This window comes from Diabrotica virgifera, chromosome 4 (genome assembly GCF_917563875.1).
Source record: "Diabrotica virgifera virgifera chromosome 4, PGI_DIABVI_V3a".
Classification (NCBI taxonomy): Eukaryota; Metazoa; Arthropoda; class Insecta; order Coleoptera; family Chrysomelidae; genus Diabrotica; species Diabrotica virgifera.
Window position 1 is genome coordinate 35,368,744 of NC_065446.1, and position 16,014 is coordinate 35,384,757.

A 16,014-nucleotide genomic window follows, 5' to 3' on the forward strand; every position below is an offset into this window, starting at 1 on the left:
AATTCTGGGATATTCTACTATAGTATTTTTACTACAAAAGCGATATTACGTAGGTCAAAATTTTTGACGTAAGAGAACTGTCAAAACATTAGAATGTGACTTTTCATTATTGCCATGATATTCTAATGTTTTGACAGTTCTCTTACGTCAAAAATTTTGACCTACGTAATATCGCTTTTGTAGTAAAAATACTATATACTGAATTAGCTCTATCGAGATTCATTTTGACACTGACGTTAGTAATTTCTTTTTTGGGAAGTTCAGTGGTCAGAAGTGATTGGAAATTACTACACAACCAACGCACCTGCTCATAGCCAATATTATTAATAGTAAACAGACATAAAAATAACATACACCTTACGCCAATCAATAATTATTTATTTACACCATTATAATGTATTGATAACAAATAAGAAAATTATTTATTGTACAAAATAAAAATATTTTGTAGAAATAAACTCCACACAATTTTATGAGATTAGTAGACACTCCCACTATTTCTAATAATTCTTCTTTTTTTAATGAAAGATTAAGTTGATTTTAGCAGTTAATAGTGTGAGGTAGGAATTTTTGTGTTGTATGTTTCCTATTCCGAACGTGTCAAAGTGAATCTCGGTAGAGCGAATTCAGTATACTAACAGGTACCCACTCTTGCTGTAAGTCGGTAGGATACACCGTTTTCTAGAAAAATCGATTTGAAAATTTTTACCTTGTAAAACTGATGTGTACTTGTAAATTTTAAAAACTAAAATACTTTTTTATAGAATTAATCTAAAATAATTTTTTTTATTATAGCTTGTACCTGCGACCCAGACGGATCGAGATTTCTGACTTGCAATCAGACCACAGGGGCTTGCTTCTGTAAGCCACATTATACGGGAACTGAATGTAATTCTTGTGAGGTAAGTAGTCCAAGTATTTGCTTGCATCACATTATACCTTATACCAAATTGAAATTTGTTATTTTCAGTTTAAATTATCTAGCCGAATTCCGAATTTGCTATTCCATATACTACGTTCGCTCTCGCGAGATTTTTTTTGAGACATTCGGAATAGGAAACGTACAACACAAAAATTCCTACCTCACACTATTAACTGCTAAAATCAACTCAAATCTACTTAATCTTTCATTAAAAAAAGAAGAATTATTAGAAATAGTGGGAGTGTCTACTAATCTCATAAAATTTTGTGAAGTTTATTTCTACAAAATATTATTATTTTGTACAATAAATAATTTTCTCATTTGCTATCAATACATTATAATGGTTTAAATAAATAAATATTGATTGGCGTAAGGTTTATGTTATTTTTATGTCTGTTTACTATTAATAATATTGGATATGAGCAGGTGCGTTGGTTTTGTAGTAATTTTCAGTCACTTCTGACAACTGAATTTTTCAAAAAAGAAATTACTAACGTCAGTGTCAAAAAAATCTCGCGAGAGCGAATGTAGTATACCTTGTTTTGTCCTTAAACTGTAATGAGTCCAGTGAAATTTCAAACTTCAGTTGACTGGTAAATTCCTGCCTCACATCACTTAGCACATTGCAATGTCATAGGATGTGTATGACAGTCTCTTCTTCCATTTAGCACTTTCTGCACCGCGGATATGAAGAAAAAAGTTTTCGACCAATGCGTGCTACCTGTGATGACCTATGGTGCAGAAACATTATCGCTCACAAAGAAAAACGCACAAAAGCTAAGAGTAGCGCAGAGAAGAATGGAGCGATCAATGATAGGGGCCACTCTGCGAGACAGGATTAGAAACGAAGATCTACGAGCTAAGAACAAAGTCATAGACGTCATTGAAGGAAGCTGTAACTTAAAATGGAAATGGGCTGGATACGTTACCAGAATAAAGGACGGAGGATGGACTCGCAAACTAGTTGAATGGAGACCAAGAGCCGATAAACTTAGCAGAGGAAGACCACCAACACGATGGCAAGACGACTTACGAAAGACAACAAAAAACTGGATACAGAAAGCACAAGATAGAACACTTTGGAGACAAACAGGGGAGGCCTATGTCCATCAGTGGATCGAGAGAGGCTAATTATGATGATGCCCACGGTTCATTCACCTTTCTTAGATTGTATGGGTGGTTTCTCAAACGGCAATGTCCACCAGTCATCATTTCAGTGACCGACCGTTTTGATCTCTTGTTTATTGAAGTTTATCAAAGTCTTCGAGAGTTTTTTATCAATATCCTTGTCTGGATTTGCTCTTGAGTAGCTCTCCATTTCTTTTGACGACTCCTTATCAGCCATTTCTGAGCCTCGTTTTTCGTAGCATTTTTAAAGATGCCACAGAAAGGTTCTGGGCCTTTAAAAGTTTCTCTCGAGTCTTGTTTTGATAACATATCTACTCGTTCGTTCCCATGCACCCCTTCATGACCCGTCACCCATTAAAGACACTTCATTGCCTTTTGCCAGGTTGTTGAGGAGATCTTTGCAGTTCCTCGCCAGCTTTGATTTGGTTTTAGCTTATGTTTTGCTTTTTTATTTTCTAATAAAAATTATAAATGTCCAAATAGGTTTTTCTGATTACCAGTTACTAGACTAGTACTGGAGGTCTTCGAAATGTGGACCTTGTGAAGAATGTTCCGCATACCATAGGGTTAGAAACAAGAATGTCTTAATAAGAGCAAATACTGAGAGAATTGATCAACTTGATAAGGCATGACAAATTGGATACTTAGGCCATATTCTGAGAGGGGAAAAATACGCAATCCCTCAACTAATCATCCAAGGAAAGATTGAGGGCAAGAGAGGATTAGGTCCAAAGAAAGCAAAAGATTTTAATCAGACTAGATGTATCTGAGATGAAAATAATAAAATACTAGTTCACGAAAAGGATGTCAAAAAGAGATGGAGAAAGTACTTTGACAGCTTATTAAATGAAGAATTTGACAGACAGCCTGTGGAGTCAACGGAGACAGTAGCAGCAATGGTCACCAAAATAACAAACGAGGAAGTGGCTCAAGTACTTCAAAAAATAAAGAAAGGAAAACCGGTAGGACTAGAGTATATTCCTGGGGAAGTATGGAGAGCATTGGGAGAGACAGGAACAAGGTGGCTAGCAGGTCTATTTAATAGAATTATGGAAGTTGGACAAATGCCAGACGAATGAAGAAGCAGTACACTAATACCTGTCTACAAAAACAAGGGAGATATACAACAATGTACAAACTACAGGGCTATAAAACTACTTAGCCACACCATGAAAATATGGGAGAGAGTAATTGATAGACGGATACGTGAAGAAACCGAAATATCCGATAATCGATTTGGCTTTATGCAGGGCAGATCAACAACAGATGCAATTTTCATTGTAAGGCAACTGATGGAAAAATACAGGAATAAAGAGATCAACGCTCATATCGTATTCATTGATCTTGAGAAAGCATATGATAGAGTTCCTCGAAGATTATGTGGTAAGCACTCAATAAGAAAGGAGTCCCTGGCGAATATGTAAAAATTGTGAGAGATGTGTATGATGGAGTAACGACTAGTGTTAGGACAGGTGTGGGAGAGACTGATAAATTTCAGGTGAAAGTAGGATTGCACCAAGGCTCGGCGCTTAGTCCTTATTTATTCTCATTAGTTTTGGACCAGATAACAGCGAAACTACACGGTAGCATTCCATGGTACCTAATGTACGCTGATGATGTAGTGTTAACAGGAAATAGTGAAAGGGACTTAGAACAAAAACTGGAACAGTGGAGACAAGCTCTGGGGGAAAAAGGTTTAAAACTTAGTAGAACAAAAACAGAGTATTTGGAATGTTCATTTAAAGATGGGAGTTACTACAAATAAAATGGTATCTTTGGATGGTGAAATGATTGTGAAAAGCAATAGTTTTAAGTACCTAGGATCGGTATTACAGAGTAATGGAGAAATAGATAGAGATGCATGCAGTAGAATTAGGGCTGGATGGATGAAGTGGGAAGAAGCGAGTAGTGTGTTGTGTGACAGAAAAATTCTAATGAAGCTGAAGGGAAAATTTTATAAAACAGCCATAAGACCGGCTATGATGTACGGAACTGAATGTTGGGCAGTGAAAAAGAAAGAGGAACAACGAATGCATGTGGCGGAAATGAGAATGCTTAGATGGATCAGTGGAGTGACAAAGAAGGATAAAATTAGAAACGAGTATATTAAGGGAAGTCTAGGTATGGCAACAATTGATGCCAAAATGAGAGAGCATAGGTTAAGATGGTTTGGTCATGTTCAACGTCGAGACGTTATTCACCCAATACGAAGAATAACTGAAGTGCAGATTCCTGGAAGGAGTAGGAGAGGAAGACCAAAGAAGACCTGGGGACGATAAGGCAGGACATGTTGGTAAAGGGGATTAACATTGACATGACCCAAGATAAATTTTTGTGAAGAAATGCAATTAGGGAAGCCGACCCCGCATAGGGATAAGGCAAAGAGAGTGATGATGCTGACTGAGAGGGAATTGCTCAACTTGATCAAGGCATGAAAAATTGGATACTTTAATCATCCAAGGAAAGATTGAGGGCAAGAGAGGAGTAGGTCACAAACAAATGTCGCGGCTGCGAAATATAAAGGACTGGACAGGCATAACTAGCACTGGTGAACTTTTGCATGCCGCAAAAGACAGACGTCTGATTCAAAATATTTATTTATTACATGTACCGGGTGTCCCAATAAGAATGGCTCTCGGCCGTATCTCAGGTTCCGTTTATAGTATAGCTTTGAGAAAAAAATGTTTAGAACAAAAGTTGCCTCGGGAAAAGCCTGGAAATTATTTTCATAATTGTAGGTCTACCGCTAGAGGGCGTAATTGAATATCAAAAATTTAAAAATCAAAATTTTACAAAATTTACCTAATGAAAGAGCACTGAAAATCCGATCATCGTATTCTTCATAAAATTCTGCGCATATTTGATTTCACAAGTTTAAGTCTACCTTTGCAAATAAGAGGTGGGGGTGAGTGGAAACATTCTTATAAAAAAATGGCTGTAAGTCCGGTTGTGCCAAATGGAATTTTGCATACTTGGTCTTGTTGAAAACAACTCTTTTTCGTCAATGTAAGAGTCTTATTTTCGTAATAGCCTAATAAGTAATATGCCAGCTAGTAGGCGTTATATAATTATCTTCGGAAACCTAGTTTTCTTTGGTTAATATTAAATAGAAGTATGCATTTTCAATCCTGTATTACAAAATTAGAATAAATTAGCAACATAATACCGACAACCGCATGTCGATACCTTTTTTCTATCTTGAGATATCTTAAGAAACGTGTAAATTTTAAATACCTGGTAATGTCACCGGTAAGCGAAGTTAAGGAAAAGTAGTGTGCTATGGAAAAAACAAAGAAACATTTTCCAGATGTAAACATATATAATTGATTAAAACAATCAACATTACTAATTGATTGAGACAAACAACACTATAAAATATAACAAAGACATAAAAGTAACTACTTACTTAGTGACGACCTAAATGTTCAAATTGATGCCTATCATTTACTCTTTCAAGAGCAGATTGAACAGCAACAGACTTAACTGTTTGAGACTTTTTTTATGGGGACGGATTAAAGACCTTTTTGAAGCTAGGCCCACTGGTCGAGAAAACATGATCTGGAGAATACGAAACGCCATTCAAAGCATTGCGAGAGCCGAAATTGAGACTACTGTTCAATATACTCTTGAAAGAGTAAATGCTTACATCGAAAATGATGGGCAACAATTTGAAAAATTAGGTCGTCACTAAGTAAGTAGTTGCTTTTATTTCTTTGTTATATTTTATAGTGTTACAGTCCGTCTAATTTACTTACTGTTGCACGTCATTATCTACGTTAAAGATCTAAGTTGACATTGTTGCCCAATTACAAAAAATTCTTGAATTCATTTTAAATCAAATACATCACACAATTTTTGCGGAAGTGGATTATACAGCAAAACAAATTAATATTCAATGTAAATAAATAAAAACTTTAGAAATAGAAAACAAGAATTAAGTTATAATCTTACATTAAAGTAGATAATATACAGTAAATATAACAGTAAATATAATGAAACAAATACTTATAGTAAAGAATATAAACAAATATGAAGTGTCATCACCGCAACTGTCAAATAAATGTTACCAATTTATGCCAAAATATCACTTTCGTTCGATTATAGTTACAGTGTATTCCGAACAAATGTGCTTCATAAAAACGTTTTATAATCCATTTATACAAATTAAATGAAACATATTATTGTGTATTTCTTTAAGTTAACATTAATAGAAGTCTTTAAATATTATTTCTACGCGTATATAATAAAATATGTTTAGTGGCTGTAATGCCAGTGTACTCGGCAAAGTGATTATAAAAAAGAACACACCTACCGCCTAAATATTTCGTGTTGGTATCATGTGACGTCACGGGTTATGACGCGGATGACGTGCAACGGTAAGTAAATTAGATGAAGTATATTTGTGTTATTGTTGTTTTAATCAATTATATACGTTTACATCTGGAAAATGTTTCTTTGTTTTTTCCATAGCATACTATTTTTCGTTAACTTTGTTTACCGGTAACATTAACAGTTATTTAAAATTTACACGTTTCTTAAGATATCTCGAGATAGAAAAAGGTATCGACATGCGGTTTTCGGTATTATGTTGCTAATTTGTTCTAATTTTGTAATACAGGATTAAAAATGCATACTTCTATTTAATATTAACCAAAGAAAACTAGGTTTCCGAAATTAATTAAATAAAGAATACTAGCTGGCATATCACTTGTTAGGCTATTTCGAAAGTAATACTCTTATATTGACGAAAAAGAGCTGTTTTTAACAAGACCAAGTATGCAAAATTCGATTTAGGAGAACCGGACTTTCAGCCATTTTTTCATAAGAAGGTTCCCCCTCACCCCCACCTCTTATTTGCAAAGGTAGACTTAAACTTGTAAAATCAAATATGCGCAGAATTTTATGAAGAATACGATGATGGGATTTCCAGTGCTCTTTCATTAGGCAAATTTTGTAAAATTTTGATTTTTTAATTTTTGATATTTAATTACGCCCTCTAGCGGTGGACCTAAATTATGAAAATAATTTCCAGGCTTTTCCCGAGGCAACTTTTGTTATAAATATTTTTTTCTCAAAGCTGTACTATAAACGGTTCCTGAGATATGGCCGAGCGCCATTCTTATTGGGACACCCGGTATACAATGTTATGTGATAAGATAATTCGCCAATACACTATAGGTGCACGGCACTATAAGAAGAAGAAGGATAGTACTAAAATAATTGGTATATATTTTTGCAGGCTAGGTTGAGGGGCGTTGTAAAAAATTACAAAGTCTCAAAGATGTCACAGTACAAATAAGTTTGGGAAGCTCTGATTTAGTCCAGTGAAATTAAGTTTTTTAACTGTCTTATATGTCCAAGTCAAGACTGATTTTTAATAATTTTACTGAGTTATGTCTATTAGTTAATATAGTCTTTATTTTAGTCCATGTGGTGAGACCGCTCCCGTCTGGAAAAATTTCTGATTCGGTTTGTTTGTGGATTCCTATTCAAAAATGTCTCCTTTAAACAAATCTGAAGGGTGCCGGGCGGAATTTTTGGGCAGAAATTGTTTAAACGATTTTTTTAAACAAATACTAAAGATCACGTTTTCTTGGTCCGGAACATATATTTTTAAGTTTTGTAGGTCATTCTAAACAAGAAAGGTATCTTGTAAATTATCTCAAAAATTGATAGTTTTCGAGTTATAAGCGATTTAAAATCTGAAAAATGCGAAAATACGCATTTTCGAGGCCTAAAAACTCATATTTACATTAGTATTTTTAAGGTGACCAGATACTTAAATTGAAGACTAAACATTCAGCTTCAAGATTCCAAAGAGTGATCGCGTCTAACCTTAATTTATACCGTTGATTTTTAATTGTTAAATATGCGTGTTTATCCGATTTTTTTGCCGGTGCAGCGAGCTCCATTTCAAAAATCTCCTATTTTCCTCCGAAAAATAATTTTTCTAGATTTTTTGGGATATTCTAAATAAAATAAGTTTCTTGACATTTTTCTCAAAAGTTAATAATTTTAAAGTTATAAGCGATTTAAAATCCAAAAATGCATTTTTTGGCATTTTTCGGATTTTAATTCGCTTATAACTTTAAAACTATTAACTTTTGAGAAAAATGTGAAGAAACTTATTTTATTTAGAATATCCCAAAGAATCCATAAAAAATATTTTTCGGAGGAAAATAGGAGATTTTTGAAATAGAGCTCACCGCACCGGCAAAAAAATCGGATAAACACGCAGATTTTACAATTAGAAAACAACGGTATAAATTAAGGTTAGACGCTATCACTCTTCAGAATCTTGAAGATGAATGTTTATTCTTCAATTTAAGTATCTGGCAACCTCAAAAATACTAATTTAAATACGAGTTTTTAAGCCTCGAAAATGCGTATTTTCGCATTTTTCAGATTTTAAATCGCCTATAACTCGAAAACTATCAATTTCTAAGAAAAATTACAAGATACCTTTCTTATCTAGAACAACCCAAAAAACCTATAAATATATGTTCCAGACCAAAAAAACGTGATCTTTTGTATTTGTTTAAAAAAATTGTTTAAACAATTTCTGCCCAAAAATTCCGCCCGGCACCCTTCAGATTTGTTTAAAGGGGACATTTTTGAATATGAATCCACAAAGAAATCGAATCAGAAATTGTTTTCAGACGGGAGCGGTCTCACCACATGGACTATTTGTATGCTCTTGTAAAAATATAAACATTTATTTGTAATAACCTATTTGCAGGATGGATATTGGAAGAAAAATAAAGTGTGTACAGAATGCAAATGTAACGTATATGGTACAATTGCCGACACCAACTGTGATAAAGAAACTGGACAATGTCTATGTAAACCGGGTGTTATGGGGCAACAATGTACTAGCTGCTTGCCGAACCACTATGGTGATATCAAGACGAGCTGTAAAAGTAAGTATAGTATATTTCACGAATTTGTTAATGTCCCCAAAGAAGACAAAATGCATATGCAATGCTATAACAGCAAATTCAATAAGGTGTAAATTGGAGCTGGAGGGTCAGATATAGATTGAAAGGCAGAATTTACAAAACACTCATCAGGCCAATAATGAAATACGCGGCAGAAACACAACTTGGGCCCTGAATCTAATTCAAATTTCGACTCAAAACAAGTCGCAATCAATATGGCGACGTTGAAATGCGACTGTGCGAGTTGTGGATTTTAGTTGAACTAACGAAATGATGTCATTAAATAGCGACTTATCGAAATTAATTGCGACTCCAAAAAAGTGGTTAATATTATAATTTCGAGTCGAAATTATTGTGGCACGGACATGAATGAATTGCCGAAAGCGAGGTTAGATTTAGTTTAGGAGATGTGTTTTGTTTCTTGCAAGGAAAACTAAAGCAAAAGGTATTAATATGGCTGGGTTTTATGGAAATTTGCTGGTTTTGGAGGAATTAGATAAAATAGTAATAAATTAGAAATATAATAATTGAGAATTTCCACAATGTGAATTATCAACTCAATGAAAGATGTAAGGTAATAATCTGGGAAAATTGGTATAAAACAAGGAAAATTATGTACCAGATATTTTATTGCTGGACATGCTTAAGATTTCATATATTAGTAATAACTATAGCTATGCAAAGTCCGCAGAAAGTGTGCTATTTGGTTTATAAACAAATTAGCGCTCCGAAATCTTTTTTTAATTATTGCTCTATAGCTCAGAAGATTTTAACGTTAAACCAAAAACACTCACATAAAAATTCACTGTAATTTAATTCTGCACATAGATATTTTTTCCGATTTCCTTCGGCGGAAATTTTCCTCGGAAAATTCGTGTTTGCCAAACAAAATCTTTAATTTTCAACTAAAATTTTAGGGAAGTAATTATTTATCAATAATTAAATACGTTGGTGACATAAATCTTTTTTGTTATGAGTGTCTTGAAGATATAAAAATTTGTATGTACAAAGAGGACCGGAATAAAAAGGTAATGGTTCAAATATTGAAATCCTGTTGTTTATAACTCTGTCGCAAATGCCGGTCAAATTTGACCGGTTTTACCTGGAACCACTCCTCGCAATTCAATTTTTTTTTTCTTCGAAAAGGTCCCAGAAGTCGTGCCCTTTTCAACAGCGTTAACTTAATTTAATTTAATCTAATATTTTCTGAGGGGTTCTATTTGTTTATAAGCCAAAAAATTGTTTCTTTATAACATTCCTGAGACCGCTCAAATAGTCCAATTTCAATTCTGTAAAGTACGTTGAATAGGTATAGTGCTTTTTTATACAAAAATCATAGTTATTCTGGTGTATCTTTCTGGTTATTATTTCGACCGAAATTTTTTAATTAACATTTTAATTATTGCTAAACTATTGGTTAGATTGTCGCCGGCCTCCTGATATATAATTTACTATAAAAAATCTTTCATGTCATCAATTTATTTAATTATATAATATAGCTCAACAGGCCTTAAAGGCCCATGGCTTGGAATTTCTCCACGGTTTTTCTCCATTTTCTCCTGTCCATGGCCGCAGTTCTCCAATTTGATATCCCGATTGTTTGCAGGTCTTCCTTACATGCTACTAACCACTTTTTCCTGGGTCGTCCTCTTCTCCTCTTTTCTTCCCCTCTCAGCAGCGAGTCCTTTGCCCACCTTCCGTCAGCCATTCTCGCAAGATGACCTAACCAACTTAGTCTCTTTGTTCTGACCATCTGGCTTATTTCTGGTTTCCGGTACAGCTCTCTGATCTCTGCATTTGTTCGTCTCCTCCAAACGTCTGCATCGTTTTTTACTCCCCCGAATATCTTCCTTAGGACACTCCGCTCCCAGATGTTCAGCATATTTTCTTGGTTTTTGTTCATGACCCATGTTTCGCTCCCGTAAAGAACTGTGGGCTGGATCACTGTTCTATAGAGTCTTAATTTTGCTTCTCTGGAGATGTTTTTGGCTCTTAGTAGTTTGTGTAGGGCTCCGACTGTCTTTCTTCCTCTCGAGATTCTTTTTTCAATTTCCTGGCTTTCTTCCCCTTTACTTGTTAGCGTTACTCCTAGATACTCAAACTCCGTCACCTTTTTGAAGCAATACTCTTTATTCTCGTTGTTTGTGGTAGTTTTAAGTTGTTTGTCTTCATCTGAGGTCTGTCCCATTTCCATATACTTTGTTTTTTGCTCATTAATTCTCAGTCCATACTGCTTAGCCTTTACTTCAAAGAGTTTGAAAATCCTCAGCAGTTCCCTTTCCGTTCTTGCCATTTGCACTACATCGTCCGCAAAGGCCAGAACCTGGTTTCTGTTGTCAAAGATCATACCTTTCGTTCGTATTCCACTCTCTCTCAATATCGCCTCCAACAAGAAATTGAAAAGTACTGTGAACAGCGGATCTCCCTGCTTTAATCCCCTTTTAAGTTCAAATTTTCCTGATAGGCTTCCTTCTATCCTTACTCTGTTGTCGGTCTTCACTAAGGTCATTTTTACGAGTCTGATCATCTTTTCCGGAATTCCAAGTACTCTTAGGGCCTGGTACAAACGCCTTCTTATCACAGAATCGTAAGCTTGTTTGAAATCTATAAAGAGGAGGTTTAACTTTAACTGTTGCTCGTATGTACTGCTCTGAATTATTTTCAATACAAATATTTGATCAATGGTGGATCTGCCCTTTTTGAATCCTCCCTGGTATTCACCAACCTGCTCGTTCAAGTGCCTTTCCAGTCTGCTTCTTACAACTCTGGCGAGTACCTTATATGTTACGTAATTTATTTAATTATTAATAAATAATTACTTCTCTAAATTTTAATTGAAAATTGCAGATTTTTTTGGGAAAACTCGGATTTTCCGAGTAAAATTTTTGTTGAAGGAAATCTGAAAAAAATAACTTTAACTTTGTGCAGAACTAAATTACGGTGAATTCTTATGTGAGTGTTTTTGATTTCAAGGAAAAATCTTAGGAGTTACAGAGCACTAATTAAAAAAAAGAGATTTAGGAGTGCTAATTTGTTTATAAATAAAATAATACACTTTCTGCGGACTTGTCATACCCCATATTACTAATATATGCAATCTTAATATTCGATTTTAGCAATAAAGTAGCTGGTAAATGACTTTTCCCAAAAATGGCACTTTTTTCGATAATTTTCCCAGACCATCAACAAATGTTGCGGTGGTTGCGTAGCCAATAAATCCAATAAACCGGAGCGCCAACCCAAATTCTGAGCGGAGTGCGGTGTCAAAATGATAACGTTAGTATCCCCAGTTGTAACTAATATCGAAATGAATAAGAATCGCTATAAATTTCGACCATCATGTCGGAGTCGAAATTAAATTGCGACCTCGAAATGAATTAGAATCAGGCCCCTAGCCCAGAGAGAACAAAAAGATTGCTCGAAACATCGAAGATAAAAACCATTTGAAAAATCGATGGTAAGACACTATGGGACAGAGCTAGAAGTACAGATATACGTCGGAGATGCAAGTTGGAGAACATTAGTAACTGGGTTAAAAAATAGAATAGTAGAATATAGAGTGGTAAGGACGGCGAGAGACGGTTCCCCAATAGGGCTTTTCATCGACTCTCGTTTGTTTCGAGCTTCCGTCATATGTTGTTTAATCTATGTATACAGATTATACAACATATTACAGAAGCTCAAAACAAATGAGAGTCGATGAAAAGCCTTATAGGAAGACGATCAGTGGGAAGACCACGAAAACGATGGAATGGCAACTTATTGGAGGCACATTGAAAAAACAGACAGAGTCATGTCTATACAAAAAGATGAAGAAGAAGTAGAAGTTTTTGATAGTATAGTATAATGTCACTGTCACTGTCGTACTGCCGACGCACTGTTACCGTACTGTTGAAAGTTCGCAGAACTTTCGAAAATAACATTATTGATGTCGCGCCGATGTAGCCTCAAATTTAAGTCCACAATATTTTAGAAAATGTAGTAGACCTATGATATATTAAAATATAAACATCCTGTCAGTTTTGTTTAATCGCATACAAATATTTTAGATATATGTGATTTTTCATGGACTTTGTTGCATTATTTATATTTCTCCTATCAATATTGCAGTAGATAGGAATTTATATTAGCTAAATATTTTCATCTACAATTAAAAATTACTGAAATTTAAATAAGTATAATTAACCTTTAACTTGTTCATTTTCTAGGATGTGACCCTTGTGATAAAAAAGGACATATTTGTGATCCCAACAACGGCAAGTGTATTTGTCCTCCGCTGACCAGTGGCACAGAATGCGAAAAATGCGTAGAAAATGCTTGGGGTATCGAGGAAGGGGTAGGATGCAAGGTAATTAGAACCAAAAACTTTAATATAGTTTTACAATTTTTTTTAGATTATTATAATATAATGAACACAAATAATTTCAAGATTAATCAATAATGTTGTGGACAGATTGGATCTTCTTTGGTATATCCCCATGACAGAGATAATATGTTAGGATGACCAATATGGTACTGTAGATAAGCCTTCTCTTTGTCCTGAAATCTTTTTCCTTATATATATCTTAATTTTGTACTTTTTATTGCCAAATAAGTTGAGCTGGACTATCCTACGTATATTTATTGTCAATAAACTTACATATTGCAGAGTCACAACTAATTTGTAGAGAAATTAATGAAATAGTCTGATTTTGCTTATAACGTTTAATTACAAAAACAAACAATAACGACAACAGAACAATTTTTTACGGCAACATTGTAACAATTTAGTACCTAGTATTTCCTCATCTAGCTCTAATGATTGCCTGCATCCTTCTAGGCATGCTCCGCAGAATATTTTGGATGGTTTCTTGCGGAAGTCGATTCCATTCTTCCTATGCAGCATTTCTTAATTCTGCAATTGAGTTTGGAGCTGGATTTCTTGCTCGTATACGTCTTTTTACGATGCCCCATATGTTCTATGGGATTTGCATCAGGGCTCATTGGTGGCCAGTCTAGAGCCTCAACCCCAACATCTTCAAGATATTGTATGACTGTTCCTGCGGTATGTGCACGGGCATTATCATGCATTAGCACAAAGTTATTATACCTAAGGAAGCCGGCATAAGGAAAAACATGCTCTTCAAGGATGTGCCGTATGTACCAGTCAGCATTCATTCGAATATTCACCTCAATAAGCTCCGTACGACTCTCCCAACTAATGCCACCCCATAGCATTATGGAACCGCTACCAAAACTGACATTTTGTACAAGATTACATTCTGCGAAGCGTTCCCCAGACCTTCTGTATACTCGATCACGTCCATCTGGCTTCCATAATTGTATCCTCGTTTCATCTGTGAAAATAACTCTTCTCCATTGATGTTCGTTCCAGTTAATGTGGGCTCTTGCAAAGTGCAATCTTTTGAGTTTTATGTCGTGGTAGAAGAAGTGGAACTCTGGCAGGCCGTTTTGGATTCAAATCAACCTCTTTAATTCTTCGAGTCACAGTTTTGACACTTATATTAACTTGTCTTGTGATCAGTAATTCATTTTTGAGATAAGGAGCTGTAAGTGTACGATTTGGCAAAGATTTAAGTCTTAAATATTGGTCATCTCTTGGCGTTGTACATCTTTTTCGTTCTTGACCAGGTCGTCGTTTGTATTCCCTAGTCTCATTGTATAGCTTTACTATACGAGAAACAGTCGACTGATGGATATTTGCTATCCACGCAATATCTTCTTGTCTGTAACCCTCATTTCTTAAAGTAACAATTCTAGCACACACTAACTCGCTTAAATGTGGCATATCACCAAGAAAACTGCAGAATCGAAAAATAAAACTGTCCAGCTGACATATTCTGGCATTTCTACAAAACAAGAATTGTCTAGTCGCCAAAGCACACTTTCCATACTATGCAATGTTTGTTAATTTGTTAAATTATTGCATATTCGGTTATAAAGGCTATTTTTAACCATTTATTTATCTCTAATAAATTAAAATACATCAAATAAATAAATAAAATAAATAGATAAATAAATAAAAAAATACTTAACATTTTAAATTTAAAAAATAAACAAATAATAACGATTGAAGATAAAATATGCAATATTTTTGTCCGTGAGTATATTTATAACGTGTCTGTTGTCCATGATGACCCCTAGATACTTTGCTTCATTTGACCATCCAATGGGAGTGTCGAAAATCTCTATTTGTTCGGCTGATACGCCGCGTCTCTTCTAAAACATCGCTGCTTGGGTCTTCTCCGAATTTACTGCAATTTTCCACTGTACACACGATTCTTCTAGGGCGTCTAGTACTGTATTGACGTGTCTTCTGCATAAAGGCTAATATCGGCTGTGTATTTATCTATTATACAGCTGTTAAAAATAAAATAAGTAAGAAGCCTATAAGGCAATTGAATTCCGTATTATGGAATGATAAAGTTACAAGAGACACTACTAAGCGTCTGATTTTTAAGAAAATTACAGAAAATGTACCTACATATAGATCTGGTCTGAACTTTCTTTTTCGTGTCTGGATCCGACTACAGTTTTTCTGCCCAGTATCGGGCTACGTCTACACCCTTTGTATTTTATGTCCCATTTAATGAGGTTCTGTTTTACAGTGGTAACACCTGTGCGTATGCGGTTGAGTGTCCGCCAGGTTCTCCAGTCCAGATTCATTCCATTGGGTCATTCTGGATGTAGGGTTAACAGTTCGGGTGGTTCGACGCTGACATTTCTCATAAACCTTTTACTTGATTTAAGTCGGCTGGTTCCTGGCGGTTCGTCAAACCCGTATAATTGATGTCTTTTATCGAAAGTTTGCCTGAACTTCTCCACATATTGTGAGGTGCATCTACGGTCGTCTTGTGATGCGAATCCAGATGCCTGGTACAGTAGGGGTAAAAAAGGGTAGGCTTCATACAACCGGTAATTATTCTACATGTTTCATTTAACGCCGTGGTGATTTGTTGGGCGTGTCTAGATCTACCGTTCTTGCCTGGAGGCGCATAGTATTTGCTGCAATCTCTCCCCTATCTC

General features: G+C 35.1%; 1 protein-coding gene across 1 annotated transcript in view; it reads left to right on the top strand.

The window, feature by feature from the left end:
- LOC126883564 (laminin subunit alpha-1) overlaps positions 1 to 16,014 on the top strand; it is a 490,753-nt gene that overhangs the window by 367,103 nt on the left and 107,636 nt on the right. The window contains exons 13-15 of the mRNA XM_050649204.1: positions 796 to 902; positions 8,790 to 8,970; positions 13,197 to 13,336. Coding sequence (XP_050505161.1) covers positions 796 to 902; positions 8,790 to 8,970; positions 13,197 to 13,336 — 428 coding nt within the window. The remainder of the gene's footprint in view (positions 1 to 795; positions 903 to 8,789; positions 8,971 to 13,196; positions 13,337 to 16,014) is intronic.